The sequence below is a fragment of the Mandrillus leucophaeus genome, unplaced genomic scaffold, assembly GCF_000951045.1.
Source record: "Mandrillus leucophaeus isolate KB7577 unplaced genomic scaffold, Mleu.le_1.0 Scaffold107, whole genome shotgun sequence".
Classification (NCBI taxonomy): Eukaryota; Metazoa; Chordata; class Mammalia; order Primates; family Cercopithecidae; genus Mandrillus; species Mandrillus leucophaeus.
Window position 1 is genome coordinate 4924148 of NW_012098876.1, and position 23188 is coordinate 4947335.

Consider the following 23188-nt stretch of genomic DNA (forward strand, 5'->3'; position numbering starts at 1 on the left):
TGTGCTCTAGGAAATACACCAATACCAAAGGTCAATGTGGAAATATGGGCAGGTTTGCCCCTATGCTGTGTGGTCTTTAGATTTCTGTATTTGCTTTGCTTTTGTCTGCTCTAGTAATCTCCCTCCTTTTGATCTGTGGCCTGGGAAAATGTGGTTTCTTTATATTTCAAATAAGAGTAAAATAGTTTTTTGAGTGGTTCACTTAAGAGTAAAGTATGGAACTTGAACATCTATTGATTCTTCAGTGTCCTATTTAAGTTCTTTCTTAAAACAAAAATCTCTCAGATCTATTTCATGGGATTAGGGAAAGTTAAACCTTGTCTTAGTGGGTAGTAATTTCTATTTGTGCTTTTAATGAGGATTGTGTGAAAATATACATAAAATTTACTTATCTTGAAACTAGTTACAATGGCTGTGGAAGAGTTAACAGCTCATGGGGAAAAATAACTTTTAATATAAAAGTTCAAATTATTAAATTGGGACACAAATTTTTTATACTACTTGCTGAGTCCATTACTATGTTACAGGATGGTAATTCACTTAGAAAGATAACTTTTCAAAATGAAAGATTAAAGGACTCAGTAGCCAAGTTATCAGGTTAAGAACATATGTTTTAGAAAATTCTACATCAAAGATGTAAGTAAAATTAATTCATATAAGTATCTCTTTATCTATGGTTCTGCTATGGTTTGAGTGTGTCCCCCAAGAGTTCATGTGTTGGAAACTTAATTGCTAATTTAACAGTACTAAGAGACTTTAAGAGGTAATAGGGTGATGAGGGTGGAGCCCTCATGAATGGATTTATGCCGTTATTGCAGGTATAAATTCTCAAGAGAGCGGGTTGTTACAAAAGCTTGCCCACACTTGTTCGTCCTTCTATTTTTTCACCCTGTTATGTTTTGATGCAGTATGAAAACCCTTGCCAGAAGCTGCTGGCAAATAAACTCCAGAACTGTAAGCCAAACAAATTTTTCTTATAAATTACCTGGTCTTGGGTATTCTCCCATAGCAACAGAAAATGGACTAAGATTGTTTCCAAATGAGCCTGTACTACTACTAACAGTAACTACCAATATAAGAGCATCCACCAGGTCTGAAGCACTGTCTTACACGCTGTACGTGTAGCTGCTATATGCAATACTCAGTACGTCCTCACAAACTGTATTAGATTTACTTCCACAGTTGTATAGCTAATAAGTGGTAGAATCAGGACTGGTTCATAGCCATCCTGCTATACTGCCTAGTTATTATTAACACCTTTGAAGGTTGTCCATTCCTGCTTTTCTTTAGTTTTGGCTCCCATGATTAGCCATTAGCCTATACATTGGAAGAAAAGTAATATAAGGACCATATTGGACTGTAAAAAATCAGTGTCACTGTTATAGAACTATAGTTGTGGAAAAACTTTCAAAAGGTCCAGAATGACCAGGAAAACCATATCCCACTTCAGTAACTACTACCTTCCCATTTAAGAAACCAGAACTTTGAAATAAAATATTTATTTCAGTATTTCCATAATTAAAGCAAACATACATGCTTGAGTTCATTATTTAAGGTGATTTATACTATAAAATGACTTCCATGAATATTAGAGTTCCTGAATGTCATTTGAGTATCTGCCTACATGCTTGTTGGAACCTTCTGTAGCCTTTCCTTTGCAGGAATTCCAGTTTTTCTGAATTCTTCCCTTTCCTTCAGGTATTCCATTTTGCATTCTTCATGAAAGGCTGGATCATTATAGCTATGAGAAGGAAATGAAAATATTTTAAAGTAATTTTGCATGTGTTAAATATAAGCTTACTTTAATTACTAATATTCAGCCATCTGGTTCATCAGGCTCAATCTTTAGAAGCACACTTTTAGTAATGGTTACAAATTCACTGTTAACTTTATGCTACCAAACTGAAGACCAAATCATTCATTTTTATATAGCACTGTCACAGGATAGAGCAGTGAGAAGCACAGCTCCTGTCCTCGGAACCCACGGTGTAAAGGACAAGTAAAGACTGGATTAAGTGTACAAAATACTGTGACAGAGGTATGCCCCAGTGCACCATGGAAACAAGGAAGAAATGGGGATATGCTTGAGTCGTATTTTGAAAGACCAACAGAAATCCATATAGAAGGCAAGTGTGGGAAGGCACGTGGATGAGGAAAAACTAATGCATGAAAAACTGCAAGTAGATAGGTACCACTACAGCAGATTATGCACATAGGAGAAAAGGCCTGAAATGAAGATGGAATGGGCAAAAGTCAAATCATGATGTGCCCTTTATGCTATACGAAGAAAATCTATCCTGAAGAAAATGGGGCACAATTAATAGAGCACCTCACCTGTAAGATCAGTTTTGTGTCTTGGATGAATCTGACAACATGTGGCAGGGCAAAAGGGGGCAAGCAACGTTAGAGCCAAGATAGCCAATAAATGGTTAAAATAATCCAGGCAAAAAATGATGAAGGCACAGGCCAAAAGAAGAGCTGAAGGAATGAAAAGGAAGAGAGAATGTGCGGGAAATTTCAGTAATCAACAGGAAATAACCAGTTAGAGTTAGGAGATAAGACTGTAGATACTAGACTACTGTATAATTCACAAAGACACGCAGGATGAGCAAAATGAGCCAATTTCATTTTTGGACTTGAACAAAGAAACAAATGTTACTTTCTATAGTAAGTAATTGAATTCATGGGTGCAAACTAAACTTCCTCAGCTTTCAGAATGAGAAGAGAACTTGGGGAATCACCAACTTTAAGGAGTAGATTAAAAACGTTGAGAAGTACAGAGAGGTGTTGGGAAAATGGGAAAAAATATTATCAGGGAAGACAGAGGAGACTTTTAAGAAGGGATTGCCAGAGAGAGGTCAAATAAAAAAGAACAATTTGTTGGATTTGTCTACCATCAGCCCATTAGAGCCTTTAAAAAGAGCAGGTTCAGTGATGTAAGGATAGAAATCAGATTATAAATGAAGGTAAGAGGTAAGCAAAAACGATGTTTCAAAATGAGAGAGGATAAGCAGTTACATTCATTTCATGGAAATGTCAATAGTAATTAACAAAGAAGAACACCCTCTTATTTAAAGATGAACAAATACTATTTCTTAGTGTATCTGGGGACTCAAAGTCAAGTAAAATTTTCCCTAATAATTTTCCATTTACTTTCAGTTAATGTTACATCCACTGCTTATCTCTTCTAAGCAAGCAGAAACAGCCATCCTTCCTAGCCCTCTCCTCCCCTCAGATGGACTAGAATCTTTTATTTTCTTCTCGTATTTCTAGGGGGTGAGAGAGAGAAGGATATTCAAATGATTAATATTCAGATAAATAGTAACAAATACTAATCAAAAAAGAGCTAATATTGACTGAATACCTATCATGGTAAATGTGTTTACATACAGTACCTCACAATCACTCCATAAGGTATAATTATTCATTCTTACAATGAAGAGCCTGCCTAAGGTCACACGGCCAGCTAAGCTCTCACTGATGCAGAAGCTGAACCCAGGTTGCCCTCTGCAGTCTAGACTCCTGTCTACTCTGCTCTAGAGCTGCCCCGACTGGAGTGAAGGATAATATGTCAAACTAGCAATAACAATTATGATGACTGAATCTGAGATATAAAAGTTATTTAATCAATATATAAGACAGAATTTAACAATTCAGTCATACAAAAGTTTAAGGGATTCGTTTACTCAGTAAACATTTCTTGGAAGCACTCGGGAATAGAACTGAGAGAATATTAAGTCACAGAACGAAGTTTCACTCCTCTATGGTAAAGCACTGAGTACAATACCTAGACCATAAATAAGGGCTGCTGTTGATATTAACTTAAGAAAAAAAATCAACACTGATTATGTTTCATCATCTACAAATATAGCAAATGTAGAGATGAGTTTACGTTATCTCTAAAGTCTTTTCCAACTCCACCATTCTTAAAAAAGGTCTATAAGTTTATGTGTACGTATTTTATTTTTTTAAAAATGTAGGGTTCAGGTGTTCATTACTATTTTATTTAATCCCCTAAGACATGTATCATACTGACATACACACTGCACAGGCTAGAGAAATTAAAGGAAATAAAGGCTTACCAAAACTAAGATCTCTCAACATTCAATTAACAATACTTGCTAAAGTATTCTACAATATTATCTGTCAATAATGTGGGCGATAGAACTTGGGTGAATAAATCAGCATGTGAATTCAAAGAACTTCACACATTTTTACTTAGATTTAAGGAACTACAACAAAACATTAGTGCACATGATATTATAAAATTATTTTAAAAGTTAATTTGGTTAACTTCAAAAATCTAAATTTACCTTTATATCATCCATATGATTTATCTCAGCCTTCTAGGAGTTAAATTATATTAATCCAACAAATCACAAGGCTGGAGAAGGTCTCAGAGGTATTTTAATTCAGTTATCTTCACAATAGAATAAACAAATATCAGTCTGTACTATATTTTACAGATCAGACTGTTCATGAAAAAAGATTTGTTAAATAGTGAAAAATCATATATTTTTGTCTGCTGACTTCATCTTTTTAATTAGATACAATGCTGACAAAATTTGAAAAGACTCATAAATATGTTGCATTTTTAAGACTATACTGGAACTTTAGACTCAGCCAACAATATGATAAATTTGGTATGGAGAGGTACAGAATATATTACATGTAATGAGTTAAGTAATATACTCGTATCTACTACAAATACACACAGAAGCACAAACATTGAGATAACTACTTACTAAGCAGTCAGACATTCTTTCAATGCAGAGTTTTCTTTCCGGCATTTTACTACCATAAGAACTCCAGAGTTCTTGCAACATTTGGTAAAATCTGAAATACATTTGGAAGGAAAAAATTACTTGTAATTACATCTGTATCAACACACACACACACACACACACACACACACACAATTATTTTTCTTTTTAGAAGAAAGCCTGTCGTCCAGGCTGGAGTGCAGTGGCATGATGATAGCTCACTGCAGCCTTGAACATCTATTACGTAGATTGGGCTTGGCACATGGTATCAAGCTCAACAAAAGACATGTACACCAGTAAAAGGCAGAATAAGATGCGTGATATTTACTTTGTAGAAATAAATGTGATTTGAGAGGAGGGAGAGAGGACTTCTGAGATGAAGGGCAAGGAGACTTCAAAGAGACAGGATGTGGAGATAGGATTTCTAGTAGAGAAACAGTACAATCATGGGCTGCTTAACAATGAGGGTATGTTCTGAGAAATGCATCATTTGACAATTTCATCGTGGTCCAAAGATCAGAGTGTACTTAGACAAACCTAGATGGTACAGCTGAGTAGACATCTAGGCTATTTGCTATAGCCGAGGCCACAAACCTGTACCATATGTTACTGTACTGAATACTGCAGGCAATTATAACAGAAAGGTAAGTACTTGTGTATCTAAACATTTCTAAACATAGAAAAGGTACAGTAAAAATACAGCATTATCATCTTATGGAACCACCATCATATATGTAGTCTATCGTTGATCTAAACATCGTCATGCAGTGCATGACTGTATATTCCAGGAGAAATACCAAGAGTTGCCTCCTCCTTTGAAGGGGAATTGTTTGCAGACATTGGTATCTGTTGTCTAGTCTCTGCATGTCTTCTTAGTACCTGGCAACAAAAGCCGGTGGATTCCCACCTGATGGCATCAAGGCATCCCTTTGCTTTTACACAACCCTGCCATGGTTTCTTAACTTCTAATAACAGGACTCCCATTTCATTCCCAAGGAAGTTCTAGGTGCCCTAGATATTTCAAATGGCTTTCTGTCAAATTTCCACTCTGCTAATTTGCCCTTCAAATTGTATTGGCACCTTGAGTATTCTGCCTTTTCAGGACCACAAACCCAGAAAAGCCTGGTACCTATGCTACCCACAGCTGGGCCACTTACTACTCTGTCTTGTGTTTGCTTTGGGTCAGACTCAGTCCTGTCTTATCCCTTACACAGGACATATGCTTTGCTCCTCATCTCTTGAGGCTACTCTCGTGAACTACTCTGGTCCCTCCTTCTGACCACTGGCTGCTCTAGTTCCAGACTCTGCCACCCCTAATCTACTGTAAGTAAGCAATTATTTCCAAGTGAGATCTTAAACATCGTCCTTACAAAGAAGCTGTAGGCAAAAAAATAAAATAAAAATAAAAATAAATTGTGGATTGTGTTTTCTCAATGTTTTGTAACTTTTACAATACAAGATAATCAAGATTCCTCTCTTAAGCTATGTGTTATCCTTCCAGGTACTTGGGATTATACATTATTTATAATTGTCTTAAACAGATAATTTTAGGAATGTCCATGAAAATACATACTTGTGTAACAAAAATATTTTTAAACCACAAGCAACCAAAAATGAGATTAAATGCATAAAAAATTCATTACGGACCGGGCACGGTGGCTCAAGCCTGTAATTCCAGCACTTTGGGAGGCCGAGGCGGGCAGATCACCTGAGGTCAGGAGTTCGAGACCAGCCTGGCCAACATGGTGAAACCTGTCTCTACTAAAAATACACAAATTAGCTGGATGTGGTGGCAGGTGCCTGTAATCCCAGCTACTCAGGAGGCTAAGGCAGGAGAATCGCTTGAACCTAGGAGGCGGAGGTTGCGGTGAGCCAAGATCGTGCCATTGCACTTCAGCCTGGGAGACCAGAGTGAGACTCTGTCTCAAAAAAAAAAAAAAATTCATTATGGGGGCTTTGCTGGGACAAGAGTCCTACAGCATAGATACCTGTATCCACTCACAACATCATAGTGATACTTCCAAGAAAATTGGTGGAATAGGAAGAAGGAACAAGGGATGCAAGAAATGACTTTAATTCAAATAACGTGCGTGATCACACGAAATGAGTTCATACATAGTATTCCCCTTCAAGGACACACAGGATTAGTTCCCTTTGGCTTCTGCTTCACTAGTCTCAGCAGTCCCAACATTTGCTCTCTTATTCCCAACCCAGCCTGTTAGACTCTAAATGTAATCAAGTATCTTCTTTATTCCAACTACAAATGTTCTTGTTCCTCTTGATGCAGAGGAGCTGGGCACACAGGTCAAATCAAACCAAGGGAAATTCCTTTGTGCCCTTTGACTAAGGACTCCCTAACACTCAAAAGGCAAAGCGGACTTACAGCCAGCTCTCCAGTGCAGATGCTGAAGGGTAGCCACATGGCTATCTAAAAGTCAATTATCTTTCATTCTGGAATGCCTATCTATTCTTACATGTTAATTTTTCTATTTACAGCATGATGTTAAGATCTACCTTTACATAAGCAAAGACTACGATCCCCAAATAAAAAGACATGGGCAATCCTCAAACAATATGTATATAAAGTTAATCCGGAATTAGCTAAATCTAGCTAAAGGCTTAAGAGAACTGCCATGCTCAATAGTGGTAATGAACCATTGGCTGCATTCCCCTGCACCACCTTACCTTTACTGTCACCTTACTATACCTATACCAGACCAGTTCAACCAAATAATGTCTGGAAGAAAGGTAATTAGATAATGAATTTTGCCTCACGAAAACACACTAGTTGACCAAACTTCAGGCCGTTTCTGGAAAACACAGACACAATGGCTGTTAGCAAATGTTTACTTTCTGAATTTAACAAACCCAATATTTTACCTTACTTGAGAATAGGATGCTTAGGCATTGCATTAAGATTTGTTTTGTTTACTATTAATAAAAATGTCCTTGGTAGGGAATTGGTACAAAATAGCATTTATGTGTTCTGATCACAATAAAGGCATAGTCTATACACTTTCACACTTGTCCATATCTCTTCAGGAGTAAATGTGACTGACCTGAAGCCTAAAGCTGTCTGTAAGGTTTCTGTCACTTGTTTAGCAACAAGATTTTAATGAGGACCTTTCTTTCATTCTACATTAGCATATATTCATAGAATAGTGATGCTGCTAATACTGCCAACTGATTTCTAAAATGGAATTCTGAAACAAATCCAATTTAAATCACTTCCATCTTTCAATTTATGTTAAATGTTAGAGAGCTTGTATATCTGATTCTATCAATAATTTAATTACTATTAAAAACTACAAAAATCAAATTTCATTCAATTCAGTCTATCTTAAGATAATACAAAAGAATATCAATAAATAGTAGGAATGTGGAGAGATTGTTAAAAGTTATTCAAAGGTTTAAAGTAATGAGCACTCAATATATTTTTTCTTTAAGATATCAAGAACATAAAATTCTGTGTCTTTCTTTTGGAACCTCTTCATTTATCTTAAGGAAACCATGTAATATCATGTACTATTGGTAAAAATATTCTCTGAAGCCAGGCACGGTGGCTCACGCCTGTAATCCTAGCACTTTGGGGGCTAAGGTGGGTGGATCCCTTGATGCCAGGAGCTTGAGTCCAGACTGGCCAGCATGGTGAAACCCCATCTCTACTAAAAGTATAAAAATCAGCTGGGCATGGTGGCAGCGCCTGTAATCCCAGCTACTTGAGAGGCCAAGGCAGGAGAATCACTTGAACCCAGGAACAGAAGGCTGCAGTGAGCTGAGATCACACCACTGCACTCCAGTCTGGGCAATAAAGTGAGACTCTGCCTCAAAAAAATAATTTAAAAAAAAATTCTTTGGATATAATTAAATTTGGCTCAAGATTATCTAGGAAAAAAACACAAAGAGATAAAGTCTTCTCCTAACTTTAACATAATGGACAAAATAATTATTCACATTGTAATTAAGTACCAGTAGCCTATATAATTTCCAGTTTAACTATGATATGAAAAAAACTTGGGAGCTTCCATATAAAACAGTAGCAGAAGTAATTTATTTTTTAACTCATTTAATTTATGGAACTTCCAGATATACGTCAATATTTAAATAATTCCCAATAATATGGTTCCTTAATCGAGCAAAGGATAAATATGGCAACTGTGCATTGAACCAGATATAGCAGATAGTTCATCTTTTACACTTTCTCTGCACATAGTTTCAAGCAACATCATTACTTTGCAAATGCAGTTATCCAGTTAGAACTAAAGCATTCACTGAGATGACAATTTTAAAACACATCAAATTAAAAGAAATAATCCCTATTATTTCATTTCTCTGATTAGAACAACTCTGTTCGTATCTCCATTAATTTGATTTTAAAATGAATTTTTTCACAACTATCTTTAGACACAGCACTTATTCCTAACTTTTCAGTACTTTAATTTCCTTAGCCAGTCAAGTCTTCAAAAAAATGCCTATTTTCTCCCAGCATTACAAAAAGCAAAGGCATATTTGGATACCAATATAATTTAGAATTTTAACATATAAGCTATAGGCAATATTTCCATAACTGCACCCTCATCTTAATAGGTGGAAAAAAATTAGGACATCCTGTTTATTAAAGAACATAGTAGGGCAGACTTAAAAATCCTCCTAAATTCATAATACATCATATCAACTCTATAAAAAGGAGTCTGAATCACAAAACATTCCTTACATAAAACTAGGTAAGAATAAAAGCAGAGAGGTACTTTAAACTTAATGTAGGAAAGATCTTTTGAACAGTTAGTGAATTATAAGAAGTTTTAAAAACATAGGACTAAAAATGATAAAATTTGAAAGAGGGTCTAAGTGCTGACTTTTAGTAAGATTTCCCTTCAGACAAAGGTATCTGCAGTTTTAAATCTGTGATGTAAATTAAAATCTACAAGAAATTTTCTCAAGAAAAGCTATCTTTTATGTGAATACTTCTGCAGTGAACAGTCTAATGTCAGGTCCCTCTAGACGATGCCTAAGAGCTGCGCCACTCTCAGTAATCATCATCCCTTCTGGAAGCTGTGAAGTAAAAAGTGCCTGAAGACAACAGGAGGTCACCCTCAGTTTTCAATGCAGTGATGAAGGTCTGAACCAAAGCAGAGACAATGAAGACAGTATTTTTGTCCTCTTCTTTCTCATGACTGCTCAGCTGAAGGAAATCAAGGCCAGAGGGACACACAGCACATTATTCTGTATAACCAACAGCATGAACAGTATTTCATGAGCTTCTGACTTCATATATATTAGTCTATAAAATTTAGTAACACAATTGTAGGTCTCCCTGTGACTTCTGCATCAATGATCTAAGTACTTTGACTTTTGGAAAGAATCGAATCCAACCCACAGAAAAAGCCAAATATAAATTACTTCCAGACCGGATGAGAAGTAAATTAGGATAAATTCAAGTAAGCTGAAAAAAGTGCACAAATCTTTTCCAACAAACATTCTAGCCACCCATCCCTAAAAAAAAAAAAAAAAAAAAAGAGTACAACAATTTTCTAAAGATCCATAAAACTATCAGTTCACATGGAAAAATATAATGTCCAGAAATGATAAACACCTTTTATAACATGGGTCCCCCAAATTCCGCACTGCAGACTGGTACCAGTCCATGGCCTGTTAGGAACTGGGCAGGACAGCAGGAGGTGAGCGTCTGGCCAGCGAGCATTACTGCCTGAGCTCCACCTCCTGTCAGATCAGCAGCGGCATTAGATTCTCACAAGAGAACACATCCTCCTGTGAAGAACTGTGCATGCAAGGGATCTAGGCTGCACGCTCCTTACGAGACTCTTAACTAATGGCTGATGATCTGGGGTGGAATCGTTTCATCCCGAAACCACCGCAAAAGCGTCTTCCACAAAACTGGTCCCTGGTGCCAAAAAGGTTGGGGATTGCTATTTCACAAGACATATATTGAAACAGTGGCTTCTTCACTGCACTACATCTTTAAAAACATTTCCATTTTCAAAGGCAAATCTATACACTGCAGATGGGAAATCACCAAATCATTACCTTAATTTTTAAGAAAAGATTCATTTGTAAATACTGAGTTAGTTTTTCTTTAATTACCAAAGTAGAATGAAAAATAAAAAATTACCTACATTCCTATCTTCATGATAGCAACAATAACAGCTAATATTTATTGTGTTTATAATAGACACTGTCCCATGAGTTAATTAATGATTCACATGTATTAGCTGATTCAATAAATTACAATATTTAAGATTTTCTCATTTATCCAGGGGCTCATAAAATATCATTCATTCATTCAACAAACATTTTCAAAGTACCTACTGTGCATATAAACACTGTGCTAGCTTCTGGGGTTACCACGTAGAGTAAGAAAGAGAGGGTTCCTACTCTGTGGGAACTAACAACAGTCCCTGAAGAAGACAAGTAATCTTCAAATGCTAACAGTTGAGTTGATACCTGCTCTGGGCAGGGAGGGTGCTATGGAAGCACAGAATGGGAACCTCAAACATATTCAGGAGGGAATTCCAATATGAAGTACTCTTAAGCTATGATGTACACCATGCTGTGTTAGCAAAGGAAGAGAGGGAACAGTATTCTGGACAAAGGTAAGGGCACAGAAGATCTGGAGGTGAACAGGCAGGACATATTACAGAGAATAATTCAGAACGGTTGGTACATTTGCTATTAGCTTGTGAGTGTGTGTGTGTGTGTGTGTGTGTGTGTGTGTGTGTGTGTGTGTGTGGTGGATGCCAGGTGGAGGAGAAAAGGCACGTACCAAGTATGACCAGTTGGCAATGTTCAAATGTTTAGGCTGTGTTCTAAGGATTATCGAAATCCTCAAAAGAGTTTATGCAGTGGAATGACAAGATCATGTTTTCTTCTGCACAGAACTTTAGAGTAGGCAGGAAAAACAGAACTGGAAATAAGAAAACTGGATAGAAAGTTAGTACAACAGTCCAAGGGGCTAAAAACATTTAAACCTGTGGCAGACAAAGTAGGAAAGGACAGAAGTGAGTGAATAAAAATGAAACCAGAGAGAACTAACAGGACTTGGAATATAGTTATTTATGAGCGTAATAGGAGGAGTCAAGGATAACCCCTAATTTTCTTGCTGGGTGCATGATGGCCCAGGTTGATGACTTAAAAAACACCAGAAAAACAAACAAAAGCACTGTTGTACATAACACACACTTACCAAAAAGGAATAGCATATGAATTTGTTCTGTTTTGGTGGAGGAAGATGGAATAAAGATGACAATGAATTTACGACATGTTCAGTTAAGGAGCCTGTGAATCATCCAAGTAGAAGGCAGTTAGCTATGATTCTGAAGCAAGTTCTGAAGACACTGTTTTGATAGCAGTAACTTAACAAAAATAATGAAAAGAGGCTCTGGACAACCACTGAGGAATCCTAACACTTCACGCTAGGAGAAAAAGAAGAAACTGGAAAAATACAGAGGACTATGTGGCATCAGAGAAAGCAAGGAAACCAAGCATTTGACCCTCAGTATAAAATCAGGGTCCACTAGACCCAATTTTAGTTTTGCAGATTTCCTTTTTTTTTTTTTGAGATGGAGTCTCGCTCTGTCATTGGGCTGGAGTGCAGTGGCATGATCTCGGCTCACTGCAACCTCTGTCTCCCAGGTTCAAGCGATTCTCCTGCCTCAGTCTCCCGAGTAGCTGGGACTACAGGCATGTGCCACCACACCTGGCTAATTTTTTGTATTTCAGTAGAGACAGGGTTTCACCATGCTGGCCAGGATGCTCTCGATCTCCTGACCTCGTGATCCACCCACCTCAGCCTCCCAAAGTGCTGGGATTACATGCATGAGCCACCACTGCAGGTTTCTTTTATAACTATTTCAAGGATATTTTATGACTTTATTCTTTCTTAGAGTACTCCAAAAATCTAAAGAAAATTGACATATTTTTAACACAATAAAATTCATTTTAGCAAATAGGATCATTTGATCTTGGTGTAAAGATTCAATATATAATTTATTGATCTTATTTTTCCTGTATCTTCAAACATTTAATTTCATCATAGTAGAAATTATTGCATCATGGCCTGTCAGTTATTTCCAACTATGCTAAAAATAACTACGATAAGAAAAGAAAATGATGAAATCCCCTAGAAGGATGCAATAGTGAAATAAAGCCTTTCATTATTCCATCATATTTACTATATTGCTCAATGTATTGTATTACTGTTTATGAAGATATAAAAGTAGCTTTTTCTTTTCTTTTTTCTTAAAGCTTTCACTGAATACAGTTAAGATTTGAATTTTTTTTTCATTTTCTGCCTATGTTAGGTAGCGTAATAGTCCCCAAAGATGTCCCAGTCATAATCCCAGAAACCCATGAATATGTTAAGATACATAGGAAATGGGAATTAAGGATGCAGACAGAATTAAGTTTGCTAATCAGTTGAAAATAGGGAGGTTATCTCGGAAGGCCCAAAATAATCACAAGGGTCTTTAAAAGTGAAAGGCAGATGCAGAAGAGGACAGGAGAAAAGAGATGAGATGATGGAAGCAGAGTCAGAGAGATTCTATCTTGCTGGCTTTAAAGATGGAAAAAAGAGAATACCTTCACCTTTGCTGAAAAAGGCAAGGAAACAGACTTTCCCCTAGAGCCTCCAGAAACAAACACAGCTCTGCTAACACCTTGATTTTAGCCCAGTGAGACCTGTCACACTTCAGAACTATGGAACTATAATATAATGAATGTATATTGTCTTAATAAAGCTACTAAGTTTGTATAATTTGTCACAATAGCAATAGAAAACTAACATGCTACCACAGTACGGGGAAAAACTGGCCAAAAGATGTTTTGCAATTATTTGATGAATTAGAAGAATGCAAAGAAACCAACAGCAGCACTCTACAATTTAACGAAGATGATGAAATTGATGATATAAGCACATAATCATATCGACTATAAGTCTTCAGATGATAGCATCCCAGATGAATTTTCTCAAAATCAGGAACTGATGAGTGAATAATACTTTTTTTCTTGTCACCCAGGCTGGGCACTGGTAAGATCATAGCTCTCTGTAGCCTTGAACTCTGGACTCAAGTAATCCTCCCACCTCAGCCTCCCACGTAGCTAGGACTACAGGTGTGTGGCACCACGTCTAGCTAATTTTTTTATTTTTACTTTTCATAGAGACAAGGTCTCACTATATTGCACAGGCTGGTCTTGAACTCCTAGCCTCAAGCAATTCTCTTGACTTGGCCTGAATAATACATTTTTAAGGACAAAAAGGAAATATAGTATTCTCATCCTATTAGACATTTAACAGGAGTGATTTTTCATGAAGTATAAAGTAACAACTTGTAACCCATTGTGCTAAAAACAGGGCAATGCAGTATTCTTCCATCTTTCATGATATCTGTGTGTTGAAATGTACTTGATCCAAATGTTGAAGACAGATGTATTTAAAAGGTGATTAAAAGGAAATAGTATTTATAAATCTAAAAGTAAAAATGTTTTAAAATTATGGAGCCAAAAAGACGGCATCTTCACTTCAACAAAATTATGAGTCATTAGTGTTTTTAAAAATACTTTATTTTGGCTGGGCACAGTGGCTCACACCTATAATCCCAGCACTTTGGGAGGCCAAGGTGGGCGGATCATCTGAGGTCAGGATTTAGAGACCAGCCTGGCCAAACTGGCGAAACCCTGTCTCTACTAAAAGCACAAAAATTAGCCGGGTATGGTGGCGGGCACCTGTAATCCCAGCTACTCAGGAGGCTGAGGCAGGAGAATTGCTTGAACCCAGGAGGCGGAGGTTGCAGGGAGCCAAGATAGTGCCACTGCACTCCAGCCTGGGCAACAAGAGCAAGACTCTGTCTCAAAAAAAAAAAAAAAAAATTATTCATTTTAAAGATGTAAGTAGTTCACCAACAATTATTATATATGTAGAAAATGCTAAAGATTCCTCTAAAAGACCACTGGATCTGATAAATGGCATCAGTAAAGTTTCAGGATACAAAATCAACATGCAAAAAATAACTCAATCCCATTTACAATAGCCACACACACACACACACAAATACATCTGGCCAAGGAGGTGAAAGAGCTCTAGAAGAACTACAAAACACCGCTGAAAGAAATCACAGATGAAACAAATGAAAAAACAACCCATGCTCATGGACTGGAAGCGTCAATGTCATTAAAATGCCCATAATGCACAAAGCAATCTACAGATTCAATGCTATTCCTATGAAATTACCAATGTCTTTTTTCACAGAAAAGGAAAAAACCATCCTAAAATTTATATGCAACCAAAAAAGAGCCCAAATAGCAAAGTAATCCTAAACAAAAAGAACGAAGCTGGAAGCATCATATTACCCAATTTTAAAATATACTACAAGGCTATCGAACCAAAATAGCATGGGACTGGTACAAAAACAGACACACAGAACAATGGAACAGAATAGAGAACCTGGAAATAAAGCTGCACACCTACAACCTACTGATCTTCAACAAAGTAAACAAAAATAAACACTGGGGAAAGGATACTTTATTCAATAAATGATGCTGGGAAAACTGGCTAGCCATATGCAAAAGAATGAAACTCAATCTCTACCTCTCACCATATACAAAAATTAACTCAAGATGGATGAAAGACTTAAACATAAGACCTCAAACTACAAAACAAAACAAAAAATTCCTAGAAGAAAACCTATGAAAAACTCTTCTGGACATTGGCCTAGGCAAAAAATGTATGACTAAGACCTCAAAAGTAAATGAAACAAAAAGAAGAATTGACAATTGGGACCTAATTAAACTAAAGAGCTTCTGCCCTGCAAAAGAAACCATCAACAGGGCAAACAGACAACCTAGAGAAAAGGAGAAAATACTTGCAAACTATGCATCCAACAAAGGACTAAGAGATGTTGTTGAGGATGCAGAGAAAGGGAATGCTTATAAACAGAATGTAAATTAGTTCAATCCCTGTGGAAAGCAGTTTGGAGAAGAACTAAAAGTAGAACTGGATAATTCCGCTACTGCGTAGCTACCCAAAGGAAATCATTCTACCGAAAAGACACTTGCCCTTGTATGTTTACTGTGGCATTATTTACAACAGCAAAGTCATGGAATCAACCTAGCTGTCCATCAATGGTGGAAGGGAGAAAGAAAATGTGGTACATATAGACCATGGAATACTACACAGCCATAAAAATGAAAACATGTCCTTTGTAGCAACATAGATTTAGCTGGTGGCCATTATCCTAAGTGAATTAAAAGAGAAATAGACAAATACTGCATGTTGTCACTTATAAATAGGAGCTAAACAATGGGTATGCAGGGACATAAAGATATAAACTATAGCTACTGGGGAGTCCAAAATGGGAGGGAAGGAGGAAGCACAAGGGCTGAAAACCTACCTACTGGTTACTATAATCACTGTTTGGGTGATGGTTCAATAGACGCTCAAACCACTGCATTATACAATATATTCATGTAACAAACCTCCACATGTACTCCTCAAATCTAAAACAAAAAAAAAAACAAAACAAAACAAACAAAAATTTAAAGATTAATGGTAAACTAGAACCTATTAGAGCTATACGGAGTCAGAATCTTTAAAATAGATTATGTTCTAGGTTCACGATGAGCAGTTAGTAGCAATCAAAGGACATAAACCATTCCAAGTTATAGAACTTTCAGAACAAGTAAAATAGTGAATAAAAATTGGGGCTTGCTATATTTAAATTCTTATTATACTTTCTAAAGTCACTGTCTTCATTCTTCTATAAATTATTTGAATATAACGTTAAAATATAAAAACTAACAAATTGTATCCATCAGATGACTGTATTTTCTGGGAAAGTTTGGGTCAAGGAAGAAATAATCATTATTGTCAAATGCTGTTGAGACATCTACTAAGATGAGTGAAAATCACCCAACAGTTTTTATGTTACAATTTTAAGGCATACTGTTCAGGAATACCTTAGATTCACATAACTCCAGTGAGGGGATTAGAACAGATAAAAATCCTGACTTCGTATGTTTGATGCATTAAACATAGCTTTTATTTTCAGTTCTCTAGGACAGTTATTCCTTATATCCATATTCACAGATTTCAGGGATTATGACTGGGACATCTTTGGGGACTATTATTCTACCTAACATAGGCAGAAAATGAAAAAAAATCCAGTGACAAAAGGAATATAAAATATCTCATTAAAAATTTTTAGGCCGGGCGCGGTGGCTCAAGCCTGTAATCCCACCACTTTGGGAGGCCGAGACGGGCGGATCATGAGCTCAGGAGATCGAGACCATCCTGGCTAACACGGTGAAACCCCGTCTCTACTAAAAAAATACAAAAAACTAGCCGGGCGCGGTGGCGGGCGCCTGTAGTCCCAGCTACTCGGGAGGCTGAGGCAGGAGAATGGCGTGAACCCGGGAGGCGGAGCTTGCAGTGAGCTGAGATCCGGCCACTGCACTCCAGCCTGGGCGACAGAGCGAGACTCCGTCTCAAAAAAAAAAAAAAAAAATTTATATTGGCTGCATGTTAAAAAGATATTATTTTGGATATATTAGGTTAAATAAGATATATATTTTTTAAAAAAAGACAGGGTCTCACAATGTTGCCCAAGCTGAATGTGGCTAATGTGGCTGCATAACTAAATTTTTTATTTGAATTAAAATAGCCATGTATGTCTAATGGTGACCACGTTGGACAACATAGCTAAAGACATTTTTAGTTCCCTATACTTCAGGTGAGATGCAAACAGGTGGCTGATGATGATTTGGCTACTGTTTTATGATTTATAACTTATGATCATTCTAGGCTTAGTTATCTTCCATATCTTTCCTTAAAACATATTTTCTTATCCACTGATCCTTTTAAGCCTATTAAAATACCTAATCAAAATAAAATATTTAAGAAAATAAAGACTAAGGTAAAAAATAATCATTCAGCAAAGCTTACTTGCTTAGCTTATATTTATTCAACAAACAAATATTTGTGCATTTACTTGTATACAAATGAATATCTGTAAATATTCACATATATTTATCTAACAAATAGCTGAATAAATAAGTGAATTAATTGAAGGAGTGTTAATAATTCTCATTTTCTATGAGGTTTTAGTTGATTTAACTCACTCTAATTTTTTAAAATATGTTGCTAAACCATCTCTGCCATTACTGTTATCTAATTTCTTTGACAAAGATCAAAATTTCCAACATTGTACTTTATCATGACTATCTCTCCAGTTTAGTAAAGGCTGTGTTCAGAATTTATTCATAAACAAAATTGAAAAAAACAGTAACAAAACTTTGGGGTTTCATAGGAAAATTAAAAAGTTTCAGGAGGATACTGAGATTCATTATCTCAGTTGATCAGAATATAAATTTCAGATTAAAATGTGATTCTTATAAGAAGCAGTTAAAACATTAGGAACATAGATAATGGAAAACCAAAAGTCAAGAATACATTAATAATGTTGAATAGAAACTGTCTTATTTCGGGTGGCCTTTTTCTTCTTTTTCCATTTTCCCATGACAACTTCCTAATCATTTTTTGCAAGGTAGTTAATAATGTCAGTAATAATAGCAATAAAAACATGAAAATGGCAACTAAGATAAACTGTTTACTTTGTACCAGGCACTACTATACTAGATACTTTATGTATGTTAGCTCACTTGAATTGTACAAAAACACTATCAAGTAAGCACTTTTATCTTCATTTGTCAGATGAATAAACTGAACTTTAAATAGGCTACATCATATTCCAAGATTAAATAGTGTGGCATACATAGACTGGTTTAGAACCAGGTCTTTTCACTTCAGAAAAACATCTGTAATTACTATTGGATTTCACTTATTCCTTTCCAGAACACAGGAAAAACTCCTATGCTTGGAGAAATTAGAAATTTCCATGCCCATGAAATAGAGACTTAACCTAGGCCAAGTATCTCACATGAGGTCACAAATGAGACCTGGGAAGCAAGTGGCAATGGTTCATCACATTGTATCACTACCATAGGAAAGATTAAAGTAGACACTGCTGCTGATTTTTTGCTACATGACCACTTAGCAACCATATAAAATCAAATAGCATCAGATACCTCAACTCTCTGATTCCATAGTATTTTCTAGTATTCCTATAAAATATATTTAAATATTTAAAATAAAGATTTTACACATTAGAAAGGGGCTTTTTCAAACAAAATATAATGAAGTGCTAAATTTCATGTTTCAGATATTAAGTGCTACCAGAATTTGAAAGGGAGACATTTGCACAGCCTGGTGTGGAAAATGACAGCACCGAATCCCCCTATCTTTTTTAAGAGATCACATGGAAAAGATTCCCTAAGTCTCCCCAAATACATTTTTCTTACATATCCCAACTCTTTGCTGCCCCACATAGTCTTCAATGTTAGAAGACCAATTCATTAATAGATATTGATAAAAGCAACTCTCACACACACACACACACACACACACACACACACACACATATAACACACAAACTGGCAAACTTCTGAACATGGAGCCTTCTAGGATTTCTTGCCTCTAGCAGATGCTGTGCGTTCTCTCATCACCTATACAATGGAGAAACAAAAGTAGGATCCATGTTTTTAGTAATGCAAGTAATAAACTAACCTGCTGGACTTTTTCATACTTGCAAGTGGTCTACAGCCCATTCTGGCAATAAGTATGAGTCAACAGTGACCATTAAACACTACTTATCAAGGGCCCTCGACAGGACCAGCTGTCTTGTTCTAGACTTCTGGAATCAAAAAGGTTAGAGTGTGAAGGCCTTTAGAGGTCACTTAATCTGTTTCAGAAAGTGTTTCCCACTCCGTCTTACTGTTTAAACATTTGTGGTGATAGAAAACTCCTTAACTCACAAGGCAGCCAGTTCCATACTGTGTATGTGTTGACGGGGGATGGGAGTAGTATAGGCTGAAAAAAGCTAGTCTAATGCTGCCGCTTCATCATACACTATAGGAAATAATATTCATATTTTTTTCTCTTCTCCTGGCTCAGCACCAGTTCAAACTTTGCTGCCTCCTCAAGGTATGTGATTTCCAGACTATTAACAAATCCTTGTCACCCACTTTATAATATGTTCACTCGTCAAATTTATTTATTTAACTGGCTTAAAAAACATTAGCATCTCCTATTAAAAAAAAAATACAGCATCCATAAAGTAAATTCTCCAAATTCGACCACAGTCGAATTTTTCATTCAATTCAGATATTGACTATGTATATGTCTTTCTTAACAAAAATAAATCAGTAAGCCGAGTGCAGTGGCTCACACCTGTAATCCCAACACTTTGGGAGGCTAAGACAGGAGGATCACTTGAATCCAGGAGTTCAAGACCAGCCTCAGGAACACAGTGAGACCCCGCCTCCATAAATAATTTTAAAAATTAGCTGGGTATGGTGGCACACACATGTAGTCCTATTTACTTGGGAGGCTGAGGTGGGAGGATCGCTTGAGCCCAGGAGGTCAAGGCTGTAGAGAGCTGTGATCATGCCACTGCACTCCAGCCTAGGTGACAAAGCATGGCCTTGTCTCCAAAATAGCAGTAAATAGGTTCCCATCTGTGAGGAATCATTAAAAGAATGACATATTATTAGCCATTTCTCATCTTGTCTTCTCTCACCCGAAGCAAAAAATATTTTTATATAAATGTGGTTTTCGGTGATGTCATCAAATCTATCACAGTAACACCAACTGCTTAAGTATTAATACTGTATCACAAAATACTACGTAGCCATTAAAAAAACAATAGTACATTGATAGGGAATGATCTCTAAGAGATAAAAGTGAAAACAGCAAGGTACAGAAGAGTATTATAGAACGTTATCATTTCTGTGTTTCAGGGGTGTGTATGTGTGTATGTGTGGGGGGTATGTCTGCAAGCACGTAATGGCTATGAAAGAATATGTAAGAAAACTGATAACCATGGTTATTTCACAGGAGGGAAACTGGCAGGGACAAGAATTGAAGAAACACATTTGTATTGTGGTTTGGTACTCTCTACACCTTACAGAATACTATGGGAAAAAAAAAAAAGGAAAGGAAGGGAAGGGGAAAGAGGAAAGAAAGGAGAAAAGGGGGACAAGGGAAAGGAAGGGAAGGGAGGGGAAGGGAGAAAGAAAGGAGGGAGGGAGGGAGGAAGGAAGGAAGGAAGGAAGGAAGGGAGGGAGGGAGGGAGGGAGGGAGGGAGAGAGGGAGGGAAGAAGGAAGGAGAGAGACAGGGAGATGGAAATCATTTTGGGTGCTGGAGAGGGGACAGTGGAGTCTATGTAAGAGGAGCCTCGGCTTCCAAGAGCTGAGTGAAAAAGCCAGCTCCCTCTCTCTCATTTTTTCCTAAGCAGGCCTTTCTGCCCTAAATTGCTGTTTAGTAACAACTAGGTGGGGAACCCACTGTATCTCATGAGATCATCGCACTCTAGGAATGTCTCTGCAATTATGGCTTAATTTTATTAAATCCTAATTGCTCTCGAATATAAATTTGGATATTCCTTTTCACAAAATATACAGCTACATAGATCCTACTATTCTCATTATAGCAATATCAAGCAAAAAACACTATTCCAGTGTAAAATGACACTATCAAAAGTCACACTATTGGCTTTCTTTTAATTTAACACTGCACACCAACTGCCAAAATCGAAGACATCTGACAATGAAAATACGTGCTACTTTGCTAATAAATAAGTCAAAAGTTTCAGTTTTACGGGAAAAAAAGGAGGAAATAAAGACATGTAATACTAAATTTAATTAGACATTTAATAAGTATAGTATCCATAGTTAACAAGGCAAAACGATCCTTTCAGTTCTAGCTGCAGTTTATTTAAAGACTTTACAATTTTACTACTTAAGAGCAAGTCCTATGGAGGTGTTATCTCACCATTTATATTTTCACAACACTTATGATATTGCTATCACACTCTTAAAATAAATGAAAGCCCATGTCACATTTCAGACCAACATAATGTTACAGACTATTTTTATTTCTGAAGATAAACATTAAAATACTTCTGAATTGCTCACTTTCTTCTTGCAATGTTGAACATAAAAAAAAGTAAAAGACTAAGAGTTTTTTTAAAAGTCCCAGGTATACTTGAAAAGCAGAGGTTTAATCACTTGGTTTTAAAACTAGTAACTAGAAAATATAGCATTATAAAATTGTGACAACAATAGCATCTTATGACAAAATTATTATGCTTTTAATTTTCTATTAAATTGTGATGTATTAGCTTGCTACTTTAAAGATTAGTCTGTGTATAGAATGAATTTAGTGGTGCATTTAATGAGACAAGAAGGTAGAAGGCTGAACATGAAAAGATTATTTTACATTGTAGTGCATGAGTTATTTGATAATTCTAACACAGTACAAAAGCAAGCTTCTCTCTAGATGGATCATGGTTCAGTTAACATCACTGAATATCTAATACCTCCAACTCAATTAATTCTCACCTGATTAAGATCAGGCTGATATTCAAACTAAATCATCTCTCCAGTCAAGTAGAAATCAATATTTCTGATTTTACTTTTAAATTACAATAGAAAATAAAATGCATGCATCTTCAATATGCCACGAGTAGATTTTCTATTCTAGTCTACCATAGCATGGATAACACAGTTGATTAAAGAATTATTCTAATTTGAGCACCAATATGTACCAGAATCTGATTAATTTGAACACAGAGATGGAGTAAAGTAATTAAATATATCTTACACAGGGCAAATAGAAAATTGACATAAAATAAACTTGACTTGTTTAAAACAAACCTCACTGTTTATCAGCTCAAGTAGTTAGGAATACAGTTTTATTAAAGACTGATTATGCTCAGAGAAGAGGCTTGTTTCAGGCACAGATATTTGTAAGGTAGGTAAAGAAACAGCTCTTTTTGCATCACACTCTTTCCACCACCACTGCCTCCAAAATCATGCATGTGCTTAAAAACAACCAAATTATTTCTATAGACTTTCCCAGAAAAAAACCAGAATATACTGACCCATCTTTGTTGAGCAGGGAAATTAGTGAATCCAAGAATAAAATACTTACATATTTGCAACTGTTACTACTAAACAGAACATGAAATAGATGTTCCTCCTCTTTTATTTCTTAATTATCTTCAAATTTAAGATAGAGAAGAAGAGTAAATTATTTGTTGGATTAATTGAATAGAAATGATTTTTGGCTTGTTAGCAAACTCAAAAATTCAGATGAAAACGTTCAAATTTTAAAAAATGTATTTAAGAGAGCAGAACCACAGATAAATGTACACTTTATTAGAGTTAAAAATAATTTAGAGAATACTTAGTATGTACTAACATTGCATACTATACATCTTTATTATATATGTAATATGTATACTTTATATATAAAAATACATTTTATATACAATATTACATATAAAATATAATTTAC

The 23188-nt window shown here is 36.1% G+C and overlaps 1 protein-coding gene across 1 annotated transcript in view; it reads right to left on the minus strand.

The window, feature by feature from the left end:
* Nucleotides 1-1483: 1483 nt before the first annotated feature.
* Nucleotides 1484-23188, minus strand: part of CMC1 (C-x(9)-C motif containing 1) — a 78700-nt gene continuing 56995 nt past the window's right edge. Inside the window, exons 3-4 of the mRNA XM_011985581.1 lie at nt 4746-4836; nt 1484-1741 (exon numbers count right to left, since the gene is read on the minus strand). Of these exons, the coding sequence (XP_011840971.1) occupies nt 1621-1741; nt 4746-4836 (212 nt within the window). The 3' untranslated portion in view covers nt 1484-1620. The remainder of the gene's footprint in view (nt 1742-4745; nt 4837-23188) is intronic.